The 19,423-nt window shown below is 43.1% G+C and overlaps 3 protein-coding genes across 5 annotated transcripts; 2 read left to right on the top strand and 1 right to left on the bottom strand.

The window, feature by feature from the left end:
- Positions 1-4,839: 4,839 nt before the first annotated feature.
- On the top strand, positions 4,840-5,911 carry LOC134210640 (copper chaperone for superoxide dismutase). The gene is made up of 3 exons (XM_062686794.1): positions 4,840-5,022; positions 5,089-5,278; positions 5,350-5,911. The coding sequence occupies exons 1-3, from the start codon at positions 4,954-4,956 to the stop codon at positions 5,820-5,822; spliced, it is 732 nt and encodes a 243-aa protein (XP_062542778.1). The 5' UTR covers positions 4,840-4,953; the 3' UTR covers positions 5,823-5,911.
- Positions 5,912-5,918: 7 nt separating this feature from the next.
- LOC134210639 (uncharacterized) lies at positions 5,919-11,498 on the bottom strand. Of its 3 annotated transcripts, XM_062686791.1 has the most exons (6): positions 11,440-11,498; positions 11,153-11,244; positions 10,893-10,979; positions 6,968-7,077; positions 6,815-6,909; positions 5,919-6,751 (listed from the first exon to the last, which is right to left on the bottom strand). In XM_062686791.1, the coding sequence occupies exons 2-6, from the start codon at positions 11,183-11,185 to the stop codon at positions 5,919-5,921; spliced, it is 1,158 nt and encodes a 385-aa protein (XP_062542775.1). In that variant the 5' UTR covers positions 11,186-11,244; positions 11,440-11,498. The 3 variants fall into 3 exon arrangements, with proteins under 3 accessions (XP_062542775.1, XP_062542776.1, XP_062542777.1); XM_062686792.1 differs by lacking the exon at positions 11,440-11,498 and having other exon boundaries at positions 10,893-11,085; XM_062686793.1 differs by lacking the exon at positions 11,440-11,498 and having other exon boundaries at positions 6,968-7,052; positions 10,893-11,085.
- Positions 11,499-11,553: 55 nt separating this feature from the next.
- Positions 11,554-12,969, top strand: LOC134210638 (proline-rich protein PRCC). The gene has a single exon (XM_062686790.1). The coding sequence runs from the start codon at positions 11,695-11,697 to the stop codon at positions 12,928-12,930; it is 1,236 nt and encodes a 411-aa protein (XP_062542774.1). The 5' UTR covers positions 11,554-11,694; the 3' UTR covers positions 12,931-12,969.
- The last annotated feature ends 6,454 nt before the right edge of the window (positions 12,970-19,423 follow it).

Raw genomic sequence — 19,423 nt, 5'->3', positions numbered from 1 at the left:
AGTACCCGAGTGCCGTATAGGGCACTGCACGGACTGCTTTGTCTCTTTCTCACTGCAAAGAAATTAGAAAACAACAAGGCCAGTAAACGTCAAAACTTCCCGCTCGGAAAGATCTCCTAGATGTCGCCCGTGATATCTCTGAGACAAAAAAAAGTAGTCTCCTAGATATTTTTCTTCGATGTCTAGAACCTGTCAGACCTCAAATCCGCCTCAAATGCAACAACCGTTTCTACCTCAAATTTACGGCGAATGAACCGTTTGAACCGATAGGGACTTGACAGATAGAATCTCTTCGATACTTCTTAGACATCTCTTAGACATGGGTACCACCATTCTAGTAGATTTTTGCTAGATATAATGGAGACATGGGTACCTGAATAGATACTTCTTCTTCCTACACTAATAAAAATCCACACATTTTTATTGGCAAAAATTTAAAGAAATTTCCAAATAAATTTTATGTGTGCGTTAATAACCACCCGCTATAGGAGAATCCACATAAAGTTTATTAGTTAATAACGGTTATGTGTCTTTCCACATATATGCTATGCGAATTCACATAGCCGTTATGTGGGAAATGCTATAGTCAAAATTTATGTGTGCCACACATAATGGATATGATTGGATTTTTGTCAGTGTATCATTCTTTTTTTCTTGGAATTTTCGGTTTGTTGACATATCTAACATGTAAAAGCTGCCACACTTAAACAGCATTTCAACGTTCGGTATTTTGTTTACTGAGTTTCAACTGCAAAATTTCTTTTTTACTGAAATACTGTTTTTTAGTGGACCTCCAATGATTGTCAGTAATAAATTTCCGAGTTTCGGTAAAAAAAATATGCTTATCGTTCTGACGTTTACTTATTTTTACTGAACAAATCATTAAATCCGTAAATTGCTGAACTGTACAAAAAGTCGGCACAAATCAAAACAGCACCACCGGTAAAACATTAAAATTTACCGACTAGTTAATAGAAAAATACTGAACGCTATTGTAGAGCCCTTTGTTATTGTTTATTTACCATTTTGAAAAAAAATATTTTGTCGGGCACAAGTTTCTAAAGTCTCAAGTCTAAAGTGCAAAATAATCGCTAACGAATAAAACAACTATATTTATTTGGTTGCGATTCCTGCCTCCTCTCGGCTGTGATAGACAGCATCCGACGGGGTCCGCCACTGGCCGCCATCAGCATCCCGGTTTCAAAGTTCGTTAGGGCATTCTGGACTCGGTGATTTTGAGCGTTTCCCACTCTGCTTTGAAGGCGGCTATGGGATCCGGCGGCAAGGTTACCGCTGCTTCCGACATAATGGTATTGCATAGTTTGCCTCTGATCAGCGGCTTTGTTCTCCCCACAACCAGTGTGTAGATGCTTCTTAGGCCGAACATGTTCAAAAGGAACCACGACGCGGATGTTACCCAGGCAAGGCTAGTTCTATACCCCACCGGTTTGAAGCGCAGCGTCAGCGGGATTAGAACTTTCGACGTCACGAACCCGGAGAACATCCAATTGATGCAGCCACAGAACATTATCATCGGTGAACGTTAATGAAGTTACGGGCGGAGCCCGTTTCTGTGTCTTAAAACAACCCGTTTCCTCATTGTTGTAGTAATGCAATGTAGAAGCCACGCACGGTAAATACATTGTCTGACTGTATTGTATCTGTATCAATTCGAAATGAATATCGAAAAGTATAGTAGTAAGGGGCCGTACACATATTACGTAAGCACTTATGGGGGGAGGGGGGTCAGACAATATCTTACGCTCCATATAAATAAAAATTCATTTGTATGAAAAAAATCTTACATGGGGGGAGGGGGTTCGGAAAACCCAGAAAAATTGCTTACGTAATAAGTGTACGACCCCGTCGTATTTTCCTTTAAAAATCTAGCAGAATTTATCACAAAACCCCTGAAATTTGTCCATAATAAATACTTATATTTCATGCGAAGGTTCATTGATTAGATATACTGTCCAATCAGTAAAATATTTCCCAAAAAATAAATCCTCATTTACTGACTAACTCAGTTATGTTCACATAAACAAACTACCTTTATTACCGATTTTAATGTTATTTTGACATATCTCGTTTATGCTGACAACTCGGTAATGTAAAATATTGCTGTTGAAATTACTGGGCGATCCGTAGTCCAAAAACTCAGTAAATTTTTACCGACTTCGGTAAAATAAAGTAGCTGTGTGGAAAGTTCAGAATACACAGGATTTTGTTTTTACACGATTTTTTTTCGCTCGTATTTTTGATCGTGTGACTTCAATTTGCCACCAATCTCTTCGCTACATGTTTCTAAAAATCCAGAATAAATCAAAGAAAAATCACATGATAATTAATATACGTTAAACATTTAGGATGAGTGGAAAATTGAGAAAATGTAAATCGCGTAAAAACAAAATCCAGTGTACTTTTTTTATTTTACATTTTTATGTTTATTAATAATAAAATAATGGTATGGACTAGTCCATAGCCAAAAAGATGTGCTGCGACGTTCTTCTGATGCTGCACGACGTGTGTATCGTCTTTAGTTCGGTGACACCGAACCGGAACGTCGGGCATTATACCGGCCGCTGGTAACACCGGGTGGATATATCCAGCTTTCCACGCTCGGTAATGGCGGCTTGCTGCTGTGTAAAAATCAATCGGTCACTGTACTGTTTGACACTAGCTGGAGGAAAGCTCACTGGCGTTCCTGGGTGAGGGGAAGAGAAAAAAGGCCTTTTCGCCAGTGAGTTTTCCTCCAGCTAGTGTCAAACAGTACAGTGACTGATTGATTTTTACACACCGACAAGCCGCCATTACCGAGCGTGGAAAGCTGGATAGGCCCAGCAGGAGTTTTCCCGACTCTCCTTGCAATGCGGCATGCAGGTGCGTCTGGCGGATCATCGTAGTCATGCAGTCTAATAACCAAGAAAGTTTCACGCATTGATCCGCCCGACGATTCTTGAATTGAATGCAGCGCCACCCGAATAAAAAATACAGTAGAATAACAGTACAATTTATTGTAACACTACTATTAATAACATTAAATTGGCGATAGATTATATTGTAAATGAAACCATAGAAATACATTTGAATGCATTGTTATGAACCATTTATTCAAATGTAAATGAAGTTTTCGCAATAGAATGTACGGGTTGTTAAGTATCGTAACTATACAAAATCTGAGATTTTTCCATACATTTTTTTCGTCACACAATAGAGTGTATGGTTAATATATTGTTGAAATATCCGAACAAATCTGTTCAAAATACAATGGATTGTATTGTATTTGTATAGTAAAACAATACGATTTTTGATTTCTCAGTTGTGACAGCTTTACTGCTCAACAATGCAATTTAAAGGGAAAAAATGCATGTTTGTCGCTATGAGCCAAATATTGTTAAATAGTTTATATGCAATGTAATGAAACATTTCAAAAGTTATCAATGTATGAATCTTATGTACGAAAACGTTTCAAAAACAATTGCAAGTATTGTTACATTAGAGAAATATGTTGATGTATTGTATCCTCAGTGTTGATACAATCTGTGCAACCCTCAATAAACAATGTATCCTATTGTATACCGTACATGGTATGGTAATACAATTGTTTACACTATTGAACCAATTGTACATTTTTATCCGGGCAATAACCCTGGCCATTCCTTTTGCAGACAGTCTACCGATTTAAGTAATTCCCATGGTCCGCATTTTATCCGTTCCATTTCGGCGTTCTTGTCAGTCTGCAGGTGAGTGACGGGGTTTTGCGTGGATGTGGACAGCGGATTAATTCGCATTGGGACACAGACTTCTGCCTCTATCTATGTTATGTAGGGCAATAAGACGGAAAAATTGGGCACAATACGGAAAACTGAAACAAATCGAATAAAAATACGGAGAAATGAAATATTGACATTCGCCAGAGAAACTACAAAATAAATTACCTTTTTGTTTGTCCGTAGACCGGAACATTCGGCTGCCGGTCCTTTGCTCCTGTACCGCTTCCGTTTCGTGACGGTGCTCACCGGATATTTCAATTCATCCATCGACTACAAAGTAGGTCGAAATTCCGACAGCGGCGTATCACTCGCGATCATTGCGGTACTGGTGTGTTTTGTAAATCGAACACTCCCGACATGGACATGGTCAGACAATTCCTTGTTTTCTTATTTCATCAGCCGAAATTTTATTAAAAATTGATGTACCCGAGCCGACCGAACCACGTGTGTGCACGAGTGAAAGCAGACTACAAAAGAAAAAGATGGCGTCGAAAGCCGTTGCGAAATGCACAAGCGAAATTCTCCCGTTTGGGCAAAATCAATTAAATGTCAACGTGTTACTGAGCGAAATATTTTCAAATTCACAGTTGAAATGCATAGTTGAGATTCGAACTACAGTATACCCCCGCTGATCCGACAAATGTATGGCCGGACTATCGGGGTTTCTCTCGTTAATCCGACTGTCAAATCCATACAAATGAACCAAAACAAAATCACAGCACAAATTTGAATACTGACAGCATAATGTGTTTCAATGGGTGTTGATACTTTTTAATCCGGAAAATTCCGAATTAGCAAGATCCGGACTAACGAGTCGTCGGACTAGCGAGGTCCGGATAAGCGGGGGGATACTGTAGTTGAAACCCGTGACACATTCAAAGGGTTGGCGTCCTGATGAGGTAGATTCCTGTTCGCTGTTAGATATCCTTCCATGCGGGTTATGAAGAACGAAAGAGCAAAAGGGATGTTTCTGTGCAGTGCCCTATTCCTCCGACAGCCTCGATCCGACAAGCAAAGCAGCGGTGTAACGCGGTACGGTGTATTGCTGGTGCCTTAAAAAAATTTGATGGAACAAAAAAAATAAACAAAAGAGGCAAAGAGGAAACAGATCAGAAACAGATAAGCCACCGTGATTCAGCAATCAAATTTATTGGAAATTGAATCCAACTGCTCCTGTCTGATGTTCTTCGATTTTTTCAGGCAACTTATATTCAGACAGCAAAAAATGACTGATCGAAGTAGCATAAAGGTAATGTATTCAAGGAATTTCCTATCATAAAAACTCATCCCGTTTGATTGCCTTCAACGAGCGCAGATCGAATTCGCTGTTCAGATATCCGGCATCAAGTGCGCAGATAAAATCCGGACTGCCCTAGATGGTTTGGGAGAAGTGGATATAGATCTTGCCAAAGGCAGCGTTCTGGTGCAGACCACTCTTCCATGGATTGAGATTCAACGGCTTATCGAAGGAACCGGAAGGCGAGCGGTACTATCTGGTTTCGGAGGTAAGATTTGTAGTGGGGAAGTGGAAAATGAGCAGATTGATAACCTGAGAACCTGATTTTAATTTGTTCAGGTCAGTCTGCTGTTGCGATTGTAGCCCATGGAAACGAATCGAGTAAAGTTCAAGGAGTGGTCCGGTTTTGTGCTTTGGCAGATAACCAGAAGGGAGCCGTCGTAGATGGTGTGATAGATGGGCTGGAAGCAAGTCGACCCTACATGCTGAATGTACACGAGTGCGGGGATATTTCAGCGGGATGCGCCTCCGTAGGTGTTGTCTACGATTCCAATGATATCGAGTCGGACGAAAATGGTCGAGCCACGATTCGGTTCGTTAACGACCGGCTAGCGGTTTGGGATATCATTGGAAGATCAGTTGTGATAACAGAAGTAAGCGAGGATAAAAGACTGTCATGTGGAATCATAGCAAGATCGGCTGGAATTTTCGAAAACTACAAAAAGATATGTGCATGTGACGGAGTTACGATTTGGGATGAACGGGAGAAGCCTCTTGCTGGAAGTAAACGGCGGGACAATTCTCAGCTTTAAAATTGATGGTCAAACAAACATGAGGAAAGGTCATAAATAGATAAGTGAAAGCTGTGACGGTAACAATTATAAAGCTTATGAAGCTCAAACCGAAATTTAATCGTCATCGATGACAATAGACGTTTCACAATCCATGCTTACATTATCACGATTTTGTTCATTGACTAGCTTTGCCAGTTGAGCCCGGCATATCTGCTTATAAGTCACTATCAGCTCCATGCACCTTAAAGGAGTAGACACAGAAATGTTTATATGTACTTTTAATACTCCAGGATCCTTCTCCAAATCGATCATTCTGGTCATTAGTTGTACCATCTGCACAAACTGTTCTTTTGTAATTATGTAACTCATCTCTCCGATTGTAGTCTTATACCAAGCAGAATATGAACCTAACACGTTTTCATTGGACGCGCAGATTTCCCTGGCACTTACCATCAAGATAAGAAATAGCTCGAAGTCTTCTTTTTCTGCCACCTGTGCAAACATCTCTTTCATAATTCCTTTCACGCGAACTATCTCCACCTTGTCGCACTCGATGGCAATCGACACCAGGTGGAGTATTGCGAGGAAATATTTCCACGATACTGTTTTCATCTTTGCCGAGGTAAAGAGTATTTCGAGGGCATCCGCCCGATTTCGCACTGCTTCTCGCATAATTCGCCCAAATGTTGTGCGGCGACGTTCGTCACACTCCAATCTCCATGGCACCTGCAGACCTACAGCTTCAGTCAGTGCGTGAAGCTTTTCCTTCGCGAGCAGCAAATGAACGTGTTGGGTCCGCACGCGGACCATCTCCGAATCTGGTAGGTGAGGATTAAGAAGTTCCAAATAGTTACAGGGAATTACACTTGGATCGATGCAAAGGTCGTCCAATACGGAGTTGAAGCTATCGCGCAGGATTTCACGAAGATTGGTTGAACAGGAAGTGTCTGCGGATAGTACGAGAATCAGGATAAAACAGAGACTTTGCTTTGAAATGATTTTCCATTTACCTAAGTAGGAATTGCTAACAACTTCCGCCAGTAGACCGTGTTCTACCTCCAAGAGATCATTCATCACCTGTTGAATAGTTAGTTTTGAACGTAGCCTAAGATCAAAAACAAAGGTGACTATAGTTTATTTCTAAATTAAAGAGTTCAACTGACCGTAGCACATATTCAGTGACAGATACAATGCCAGCTTCCTTGGACATGGATACTACTTTTGAGCTCCCCAAGTTCCACTCGTGTTCTAAAATAAATTGACGAAGAATATCCTGAAATTATATAAGTAGGTTTAAGCCAAATAACGTAATTTTCTCTAATTTTACGAAGCGATATGTAGAGTTTTTATATTTAACAATTTCGAAACATTTTCTAATGATAGGTAGAGCTCCAAACAACAATGGTTAGATGAACATAATTCCTGTTCAGGAGTAGAGCAACCACCCGAACTACATCCCTAACACCACATAGCCAGCAAGCAGTCCTCGTTGTATACCTTTGACCAAGCAATCCACTGTATCGATGGCGACGCATTCGACATACCTCATATCCAAACCTCAGTATCTATTTTCATTGATCCCCAGCCGGAGCTACGGATAGCTGTTTTCTGGAATTACCATCAGCTACTTCCAAAAATCGAAAAACATAATAAAAAATTCCAAAATCGACAGATTTTGCTACTGCCACCGTCGAAGCACACCTTTGTTGATTCGCATTCCAGGCTGCCGCTATGCCGCATCTTCTCAACAACTCCTCGGATTCTGTCAATTAACCACGAAAACCAACGTTCAAAGGCTCTCGCTTTCCGCACTATCTATTTTGTTTGCCGGTTCCCCGACGGTTCCTTGTACCATCGCTTCTACATTCTGTTCGCCAAGCGATAGCACCGATACGTGTTTTGCTACGCTCCCGCTAACTGGTAGGGTCCATCCACTTTTAGATCTTCCACAGCGGCTTTGGCCCATGTTGGGAACAAAATCCAATCATAGCAACCATAGATTAATAAGTTGCTAGGCTACTGAGTGCTATGACAAAAATTTGAAATTTTAATGCAAGACATCAAAGCAATCATAGAATCTTAGTTGGTTGCTTAGGCAACGCGGTTGAAGAAATTCAAATTCAACTTTAGGCATTCATTCGTAAAGTAAGCGTGATGAGGAGAACACGTTGTTCAGTTCAGTGAAAAGTGGTGTTATCCGAATTGCTAGCGTGGTCGTCAGTAAAAATAGCAGTGGTATATATACGCATTGGTCCTTCTCTCCCCCGGCAGATGAGCCCCGGTGTATATTGCGCTGCGTTGCAATTTGTAACATTGGTCCTTCTCTCCCCCGGCAGGTGAGCCCCGGTGTATATTGCGCTGCTTTGCAATTTGTAACAGCCCATGTCTCGTTGACACTTCTTGCAGCATTGCCAATCTCCTTGGCTCATTGGAAGTTCGTCCGCTTATTCGTGAAGAACTCCTGCGGTATTTCTCACTTACACAAGACCATCTCGAGGTGAACCACTAGAACTGAAAGTAGCGGATCAGTGCCATCCACCGCTACTCACTACGATGGCCGACCGTTACCGTAAATGGTGCAAGGTAGTCTAGGCAGCCGCACTAAATAATCGCTGGTGCGGGGTTACACGCTGCATCCGGTAGCGGAGTTTTATGCGGGACTTGCGGTAGACACCGATGTATCTTGCACCAGACAAATCGAGAAACCACCTTCAGGATCATTGCACGGATGTGGAACAGACTCCTCGTTCGCATGGACAAACGCTTTTTGACAGCTTTGTATGAGCAGCCCCGGTTCTTTGGTAAAATAATCAAAAACCTGTCACTGTACGGCACTTGGCTTGCTTCAACCACCCATCTACTAGGGGCAGTGGGGACTATGTCCAAGGGCTTTACGACCCCTCCCCATGGCCTATGCGAATTGGGGGGCCTGCCTAGGACGTGGTGAGGCTTGGAAGTGGGCCCTGTTAAACCTCTAAAAAAGCTGCATGTGTCAACGCGACCGTGTGCCGCGCAAAGCGCACAGGAACCCAGGGAGTGCCAATTGGCACATCAGGATCAAAACCAGTGAGATCCTGATTATGACATTCTGCCCGCGTGTTAACTGACCTTGTCTTGGATATCGTAATATTGTGAAAACGAGGGCTGGCAGTCTGACATTCTACTCACTTAGTAGAGCTGGGTGACATTGACTCGAAACGGCGAGTGGGCTAATGGCTATGCTGTCTTCCGTCCCCTAAAACCTTGGCGGGCTTTGTAACACGTTGTCCAATCCTGCCAGCAAGCTTTGCCTGCTGGGTGGGAGTAGGCTCAGATGCCCTTTCCTAATTTGCGCTGATCTGGCTTTGAACACGTAAGTGTCAACCCTTGCATGGCCTCCCTGCATGCTGCCGCGACTACTCCAGTAGGATTCGACGGCAGTGAATTACAATGAGTAAAGCAAAAATGTCTTTTGACGACGCGTTAGGTGGTAAATTCCTTTGCCAAGGGGGGTTTGGCGAGGCCTCCTCCCAGGGAGGCGTAGAGTGTAGTGACGGAGGCTGCAGCTATCAGCACCGAAGTCTCCTCAGAAGTGATGGGGTATAGCCCTATCAGCAAGCTCGGCGGGCCACTATCTTGGATACGGGTGGTCGCCGAGCAACTCGATGATATCATCGAGTTCGCGAGTGCAAGGCAGAACATCAGTAAGGAACTGAAACAGAACCTTCGGATGCTCCGCCAGGCTGTTCGAGTCGCAAGAAAGGAACAGGATGCGTTTATCAGGCGGGTGGTGCGAAGAGAGAAGGCTGACAAAGGTGCCCAAACCGATGCCTGCTCCTTTCTTTAAGGTTGATTTCGCCCTGACGGCCAATGAAGAAAAGACTGACTACAGGAAGCTAGCCCAAGAGGTCTTGGGTGACGGCCCCGAGGTGAGGTCTTCGGGACTGACTAGACGAGGTCACGGACGCGGACGACGTCGTCTCTGCTGTCAGAGACCAATGCGCTACAGAGGTCGAGTTGACTTCTGTACGCCTAAGAGGCGATTGCTTTGGCACGCAGGTAGCCACCTTAGGTTACCGGTCGCGGAAGTCAAAAAGATAATGGAACGAGGGAAGTTGCAGATCGGCTGGTCAGTATGCCCAGTCAGCAAACTCCAGCCGCCTTAGGTGGACAAGTGCTATCGGTGCTTAAAGTCGGGACACAACTGTAAGGGCCCAGACCGTAGCAACATGTGTTGTCGTTATGATGAAGAAGGGCACAAGGCGCAGGAATGCAATAAGGCACCAAAGTGCCTCATCTGTGCCAGCAAAAAGCAAGCCTGTAATCACGTTATGGGTGGATCTTCGTACAATGCCCCTGTCGATAACGGCGGACGGGTCTATGATGGCGGCTATTTGCACGACGGGGCGGTACCCGATCCAAGAGGTGGTACACTCCTCTGCTGAGGGTGTCGTGATAGCCAAGATCAATGGTGTGTTCTATTGTAGCTGCTATGCCCCACCAAGGTGGCCATTAGAACAGTTCAACCAGATGATCGATAGGCTATCGTCCGAACTATAGGGTCGTAAGCCGGTCGTCATAGCAGATTTTACCGATTGGGCAGTGGAGTGGAGGAGCCGCTGCACCAATCGAAGGGGTCAAGCGTTACTAGATTTGAATTTACTTCATCAGCACCTTTTACTATACAGTTTTCCGCGCGCGGTAATGGCTGCCAGCTTGCCTGTGGGCTAGTCTCTGATTGGAGGTTTGTGGAGTTCAACTGCACTCACTGTTCCGAGCATTTTGATCAATGTGGTAAATAAAAAGGGGTAAATCCACTTCATCGGCACCTTGATCAAAATGCTCGAAACGGTAGGTGCAGTTGACCTCCACAAACGTCAAATCAGATACTAACCCGCAGACAAGCTGGCGGCCTTTACCGCTCGCGGAAAACTGGATAGACTCTGGTTTATACTATTAAATCAATGGTACATTTTTATCCTGGATGTTATGCATGAGCACTATTTCCACTTCATTCGAAAAATATTATGCCACTCTACTGGTATAGATTAAGCCGAGGATTAAGTCCAGGCATTTGCGTTTGTTTTATTGAGTATTTCCAATACCTACCTTCTCTTTCAGATGAAGATGCTGAATTTGCATTCGAAACTCATTTTCGTATGGTACATGCAATTTTTCGAGTCGCTGGCTGGTTTCCTGAAGTCGATATAGAAAATGAAATTATTTTCAATGTTGTTAAACCGCATTAGACGAACAGCAACTGTAGCTGACCAGTCCAAATGACATCAAACGAAAGAGCGCACTTTGTTCCAAAAGGATTATTTCATTATTCGTTTATCAAAATGATGTTACTGCAAACCATTACTTACCTCTAATATAGCCTTAGTTTTCTTGTATGACATTTTTGTAAATTCTTTTGAATATTTGTAGTAAAATAAAATAATAATATTTAATGCGGAACCAGGTGGGTGGCACGCCGCCATGTTTTTGCAGCCAACATCTCAGTGTAAAATTCATGATAGTATGTGTTTTGTTTACAAGCATCACATTTGATTCTCATTAGGATACAGAACTGTCAGTGGGATACGGTCGCGTTATGTTGGCTGCAAAACAAACCTATTGTGTGAGATAGGGATGCCACCGGGCTGTGCGGAACATGTCGCTTCGAGACACCCGCACAGAAAAATTAAATTTTAGTGGTACCAGTATCAATGACATAATACCATCATCAACACGCGCATACGGTGTAATTTTTGTTTATGTCATTGATTTTTATTATTGTTTTGCACTGTTTTGTGTTATGCGTTTTATAAAAAATTTGGAGTAAAAGTTTGTGATCGTGATTCGATTTAAATATTTTTACAAAATTGGCTTCTAAGACTTGTGAGAAGTTCTCTTGCTGAAGTGTAAAATGTCTCTAGTTGCGTATGATTATAGTAGTGATGAAGAATCAGATCATGATGAATTAGACGAACAGCCAGTGGCACCAGTTGCAGTTCTATCAATCGAAACTAGTAATGTTCCGGAATCCAACATTAAAGTAACGCCTCCTCAACAGTCTACTCCCACTTCGGACGACACAATAGATGATGAAGAGGAATCCGTTGTTCATTTACCCTTACCAGCACCGAAAAAGATAACAATCAACAATCTGAATGTAGAGGAAGAAGACGATGAATTCCTACACAAGAAAGCAATTCCGGAAGTGAAACCCACATTACCGCCACCGCCACCATCCCTGGCCAGCGCACGATCGAACATAAAAAATGGAAAGGTTCAAATCACTATCCCATCTCTTAAAGATTTCAAGGAAGACAATGATAATAAACCTAAAACCAAGCCCACAGTTAGTGCCCAGCTTCCAGAGAGAGCAACTGGACTGCTCGGCATGCTCCCGAAACCAAAATCGGAGATCGGTTTCAGTACTTCCTCATCTGCTAAAAATGGTCCTGCTCCAGCTGGCGTGAAGCCAATTGTAAACCGACTGATACCAGACTCGGTTGCAAATCGACCACGAAACGTTCATCCGGATTCGAAACTTCCCAAGAAGCCTTTCCCGAAAAATCAAAATACTCTGCCTAAATCGTCCGCAAAAGATGACGAATCCAGCGACGACGATGAGGAAAAAATCGATTTCTTCTCCCTCAACATGGATGAGAAACTACCGGAAATAAGCTCCAACGAAATCAATGCAATGGTGGCCAAACGGGCCGCCAGGATGGCCGCAGCCGTTGAAAAGTTCGATAAACCATCAGTTCCGGAACAAGAGCCCGGCCCCAGCGGCTTTCACCAGGTGCATTCGCCTTCACTCCCGAACCCGAACGACCTGGCCAATGAGCAGGCACTGTCGTCGCTGATCGGTGGCAACAAAGCCAAGCGCGCCCGCCTGGACGAGGTCAACATCATCGACATCAACTCCGAGGACATTGTGCCCTCGAAGGAGGACTTTATGCGTCGCAAGCTGCAGGAGGAAACTGGGTATGTTCCCACCGGGCACCTCACCGGCGATTGGACGTGCACCAGCAAGCGAAAATCGCACATCACATATCTGGCGTCGAAGGCGCAGGCCAACGCACAGGAATTGGAAGCCATGTGGTCGGCCAACCGGCAGTCGCGGCGGCAAACGCAAAGCAAGTACGGGTTTTGAAGGTGTGTATTGGTTAATAAATAGCTTTGATATTTGTGATCGCGTGAAAATGTTCATGGAAAGAAATTTTTCATTTTGACGTAGGACTATAGATTCTGCGTGGATTTTAGCACCGTGCAGTTTTGCCATCTATTCATGTTCTCGATCTTCCTGCTAGCGCTTTTTACTCCGGAAAATAGATTTTTGTCTGTTCCGCGCCCATTTGAACCGTGCATCCACAGACAACTTTGGGCTTCCAAGCAGAATTTTGTTGGGCTTTCCAATTGACCTTTCCCGTCAAAAAATTTTATTCGCTCAATCGATTCTTTGGCTTATTTAAGGTCAACTTTCCCAAAGAATTCATATTTTTTAACGCCTCTAAGTATTTTAAAAATTTAAAGCAAAAATCGTAAAAGACTTAGTGTTGTTTTTCAAGATTGGCCCGATTTTGAACGCACTTGGGGTAATTTTTCAGGCCGGTTCAGCACTTTTTTGGTTTTTGTTTTTGATTTTAAAAATACAGTTAGAGGCTTCAAAAAATATGGGTTCAAGGTCAATTGAACCATTATGGTTTCCGAACAGTATGATTTTGGAATTCCGAGCGGAGCCTTTTGGGTTTCCTAACAGAATCCTCTTGGAACTCCAAACGTAAAGATTATTTGATTCCTTTTGGAAGCCTAAAAACACAGACAAACAGACGTAACACTTCTCATTTCAGATTTCAACATTGTTCATGTGTTCAACACTCAGGAAAATCGACACATACTTTATGGCAAAAATCCATGTATTTTGAAATATGTATGCATATCATGAGTTGGCACATACTTAATTGCATATAAATTCACACATGGATACTATGACCCACATGGATAGTATGTGTGAACACTCATGCAATGCATGTGGGCGCATGGAATATATGTGTCGAAACTATGGAATCCATTTCGCTACCCCCATTGCAAAAATCCATGTGTAAACTCATGAATATAATGCGGAGTTTTTTGTGAGTGAACGGATGATTTGGAATACATCTGTGCTACGCGATTGTGCCAAAAGAGGCGCTAGCGTTCAATAGCTTTGACATATGATTAGTGTACATGCTGCTGAATGTTTTCTGCATTATAATGATAATTCGGGTGGTGCGAATAAAATCGGTTTGCTTGTCAAACTGAAGCCAAAATAGCAGCCCGGTAGCATCCCTATCTTACACAATATAGGTTTGTTTTGCAGCCAAAATTGCGCCTATAAGCCATTTTATGAGACAGATTCGATCAGCTGATCGAAATTTTGCGTGGACGGTCTTTGTTTCGGTAAATTTGCGTACAAACCATCATCATTTCATTCCATTTTCGCAAATGTTACTTGTAAAATGTAAATATTACACTAACAATCCAACAATATTACTTATGTGTGGCACTTCTTATGGCAGGAAGAACAACATTCCGCTACTAGAGGATCTGGAGCAAAGATAAATATCTGGGAGCAAGGTGAATACATGTAGTCAAGGATGTTATCGATCATTTAGTAATTTGCGTTCTCTCAATTAGTCCTAGTTTTTCAATAACTCATTCCAGAAGCTGGATTTTACCAAGTGTTGTATGGTGGGCTTTTAGAGCGAAGGTTTTTCTACAATTCTGCCTAATGGTTCGTTGTATGAATTCCACTAGTAACGGAGTGATAGCTACAGTTTCAGTAACTTAGACTAAATGATAACGAAATTCCAATCATTTAGTTCAAGTTACTGCAACTTGCGCCATAACTCCGTTATTAGTTGAATTCTAACAACGAATCATTAGGAAGAGCTGTAGCAAAATCTTCGCACTAGAAGTCAACCATATAACACATTTTAATATTCAGCTTCGGGAATGAGTTATTGACAAACTACTAAATGATCGAACGCAAATTATACTAAATGATCGATAACATCCTTGCATGTAGTTAGTACAAAGTTAGTACGCTTTTTATACCGAAGTTGGATTTTTCTCCAGATACAGGCAACTTATACCCAACTTCGGAAATAGGGCGCTGGATTCGCCTAAAGATGCGCAAAACAACGCATCAATTAGTTTGACAGATAAAAATTCGGAAGAAAGTTCCTCGGAACTTGATTTTATTATGGGCCGATGTTATATTTGATTCAGTGTATACATACAATATATTATATACATATCTGGGGATGTACTTCGGGTTAGAGAAGAGGAGAAGTAAGAACCGGAAAATAAACTGGCTGTACCAGCTATCAGGCTCTGATTAAATTCGTATTTTATTCGTTAAGCTTTTCCCAAACGCAACATTGGCGACGAGGAATCGGGAATCGGGCGAAAGCATTACAGGTGTGTAATCGGTCGTATCGTAACTAAAAAGTCGGTATTTCGTCGAAAAGTATTTCGCGTCGCGCAGTGACAACTCGTAATACAAAATGGCTACCAACCCGTACAGTCAAGGCATGCCACCATTCGATACCAGTGACACGGCTACAGTATCAGCAAGATGGAAAAAGTGGAAAAGATCTTTTGAAATATTTCTCGATGTAAACAACGTCGCACATGCATCTAGGAAGAAATCATACCTGCTTCACTTCGCTGGCAATCAGGTGCAGGATGTATATTTTGGTTTGCGGGGCGACGCAGATCCTGCAGTGCCAGTTGGGTCTGATATCTACAAGGAGACAATTAAAATCTTGGATAATTATTTCCTTCCCATGAAGTGTCTTCCTCTTGAACGGCATAAGTTTCGGAATCTAGCACAATCCGCCGAAGAATCAATCGAGAAATTTGTGTTAAGATTGCGCGAACAAGGAAATCTTTGCGAATACGATGACCATCTGGACGATGAGATCAAGGAACAAATCTTCGAAAAGGGGATTTCAGATGAACTAAGGGCCAAAATATTAACTAAACCCAATATGAGTCTAGCGGAGACAGTCGATCTTGGACGATCGCTTGAAACCATTGAAAAGCACAAAGCAAGCGGAGCAACAGGGGATAGCGAAGTGAACAAAATCACGAGTTTTACAGGAAGGAAACGAGAGTGTTATCGTTGCCGGAGGATCGGTCATTACGCGAATGACGAAGGATGTCCTGCTAAGAAGGGAAAATGTGACCTGTGCGGATTAACAGGACATTTTAAGAAACGTTGCAAGACCAAATCTAGAGATTCCAGAACTCAGCAGAAAGATCATCGACTCAGACAGGTTAACACAGAAGGAAGCGTAATGAACTCGGACTATTCAGAAAACAGTTTCGAAGAAGCAGACGGAGAAGATAATGTTCAATACCTGTTTGCTGCTGAACCAGATTGCGGTGAAAAGGTTACTTGCGCTGTGTGAGGAGTTAAAATGGAATGGATAGTGGACTCAGGAGCAGGAGTCAATGTAATCGACCGAAAGACCTGGGACCATCTGAAGAAAGCTTCCGTACGGGTGGACTATCAAACACGGGATACAAACAAGACTCTGAAAGCCTACGGAAATCACCCCATAAAGGTTGCCGGTATGTTCACGTCAGATATCGCAACAAAAGACAAGTCAATTACTGCAGAGGTTTATGTCGTTGAGGGTGAGGGACAATGCTTGTTAGGCAAACGGACAGCGAAGCAGCTAGGAATCCTGCACATAAATACATCAGTTTGGGCTTTGGAGCACGAAGCGGACAAAATTGGAAAGGTCATCGGAGTTGAAGCAAAAATCGAAATAAATACCTCAATCAAACCAATGCAACAAACGCAGTGTCATGTGCCCATTCCTCTTCGTGATGGGACCCAGAAGGAAATCGAGAGACTGCTGCAGCAAGATGTTATCGAACCGGCACCACGTGATTCTCCTTGGATATCTCGACTTGTAGTTAGGCAGAAATCGTCAAATCCGTTGGACGTAAGATTGTGCGTGGACATGAGAGCTGCCAATCAAGCAATCATTCCCCAACACTATCCTCTGCCGACCTTCGACAGTATCATCCCTCAGCTCAACAACTGTAAGTGGTTCTCAAAGATTGACTTGGTAAAAGCTTTCCACCAAATTCCACTCGCAGAAGGATCTCGTTATATCACAACGTTTGCTACACCCTCTGGCTACTACCGATACAAAAGGCTCATGTTTGGGCTAAATTGTGCATCTGAAATCTTTCAGAGCATTATCGAAAGAGTCCTTTGTGGTATCCCCGGCGTGAAGCCATTCATCGATGATATATTAGTGTTTGCCGGCAGCAAGGAGGAGCATGATGATAGGTTGGATGTTGTTTTGGAACGCCTACGGTCAAGCGGTTTCACGATCAACATGAAGAAGTGTGCCTTTGCCCAAAGTCCACCAAAGCCCAAAGAGAAGGTAGCGTCTATCAAAAGTTTTCGTGATCCACGTACCTGTGAGGAAGTCCGAAGTTTCTTGGGTATGATTAATTATCTGGCCAAGTTTATACCCAATTTGGCCACATTGACAACACCCTTACGCAAGCTGCTGAAGGAGCTAGCTAGCCAGGAATGGATCTAATGAAAGGTTCATTGGCCCTGAGCCCTTCTGCGGGATCTCAGACTGCTCTGTAAAAATGGAACTGAACAAATATATGGTCAGTCAAATCACATCAAACTGGAATGCACTTCCCCATACGAGCCAATCCAAAAGGCTCGTAACGATTAACCCCAAGAAAACCCAACAACTATTAGGTCTCAACAAAAGGGATCTCAACATCTACACCGGTCTAATAACTGGACACTGCCCCTGCAGATACCATCTACAAAAGATCGGAGCAATCCAAACCTCAAATTGCCGCTTCTGTGACGAGGAGAGAGAAACATCAGAACACATCCTCTGCTATTGCAGTGCACTCACCCAACGTAGGTTCAAAGTTCTCAGCAAGCCCTTTTTAGGGCCTGCTGACATATGGATCTTATCCCCCAAGGACGTGGTTGGCTTCATAAAGCTAGTCTCGCCAGAATGGGGGAGTCACATACTGTAACTCAGGATCTCTATTCATCAATAATAGATGGTCTTGAGTTCAGTCGATACCAAGGTGTCTCAGTGACAAACATGTTACTGAGATAACTTGCGTATTTCACAGCAAAAGGGTATATCACAATAGTCCTAAAATCTGGACGCAGTGATCTTCACCCGACAAACGAGGAAAACGAGGAAAGCTGCTGAAGAAAAACGTCAATTTCCAATGGCAGAAGGAACAAAAGGAGGCGTTTGCACAAATAAAGAAGATACTCACGGACCCAAAGAACCTGGGGTACTATTCGCCGATAGACAGAACATTTCTAATAGCGGATGCAAGCCCAACCGGGCTAGGAGCTGTTTTGATCCAGGAACGAAACGGACTTAAAAGGGTTATTTGTTATGTCAGCAAGGGGTTGTCTGAGGCGGAAATGGCATACGCGCACAACGAGAAGGAGTCTCGCACTCGTTTGGGCAACCGAGAGGCTGGAAATGTACTTAAGAGGACTTGAATTCTTTCTAGTGACCGACCATCAGCCATTAAAAGTAATCTTTGGACCGAATCATCGTTCATGCCCAAGAATCGAAAGATGGGCGCTACGCTTGCAGTCGTTTCGATTCCAAATCGTACACATTGCGGGAAAACTTAACATTGCGGATCCAATTTCTCGTCTAGCAAAGTTTGACCGTTGTACCACCTACGATGTAAAAGGAGAAGCCATGCTATTAGCTATTGCTGAAACGTCCAAACCGACCGCTATCTTCCTGGAAGACATAGCCAAAGAACTTACTGCAGTTAAGAAAGCTTTATTGACAGGTAAATGGGATGAAACTACCAAGAAATACTTACCGTTCAAATCTGAGATGATGGTTGTTGCCGAAACACTCTTGCGCGGAGAACGTCTCATTATACCCAACGGACTTCGTAAAAAGGTCTTACAACTCGCACACATTGGCCATCCGGGAATCGAGCGCACTAAACAACGGCTACGAGCTAAAGTGTGGTGGCCAACGATGGATCGAGAAGCAGAAAGTAGTGTACGATCTTGCCTAGATTGCCAAGCAACCAACGTACCCGGACCACCAGAACCTATGTCAATTCGTGAACTTCCTACCGCACCGTGGAGCGACATCAGCATGGATATGCTGGGACCACTTCCATCAGGTGATTCCCTGCTAGTCATCATTGATATGTACAGCCGATAAAAAATCATCGAGACTATGAAGCAAACTACCACCGCTGACATATTAAATCGATTAAGACCTACTATACTACGATTGGGAATTCCAAACAGCATAACAACCGACAATGCACCGAATTTCTCTAGCGGCGAGATGAAGGAATTTTGTGATTACTACGGCATCCGAGTCAAGCACACCAATCCATACTGGCCTCAAGGAAACGGCGAAGTGGAGAGACAAAATAGGAGCATCCTCAAGCAACTCCGGATTTCGGCATTGAAACGATCAGATTGGAAACGTGATTTAGAAGAGTTCAATTACGTATATTCACCCCTCATTCAGCCACGGGCCGTTCTCCTGCTGAACTAGCATTTGGAAGAAAATTTAAGGACTGGCTACCTGAGTTAA

This window comes from Armigeres subalbatus, chromosome 2 (assembly GCF_024139115.2).
Source record: "Armigeres subalbatus isolate Guangzhou_Male chromosome 2, GZ_Asu_2, whole genome shotgun sequence".
Classification (NCBI taxonomy): domain Eukaryota; kingdom Metazoa; phylum Arthropoda; class Insecta; order Diptera; family Culicidae; genus Armigeres; species Armigeres subalbatus.
Note: the sequence above shows the minus strand (reverse complement) of the source record. Positions and strands in the feature narration are given on the sequence as shown.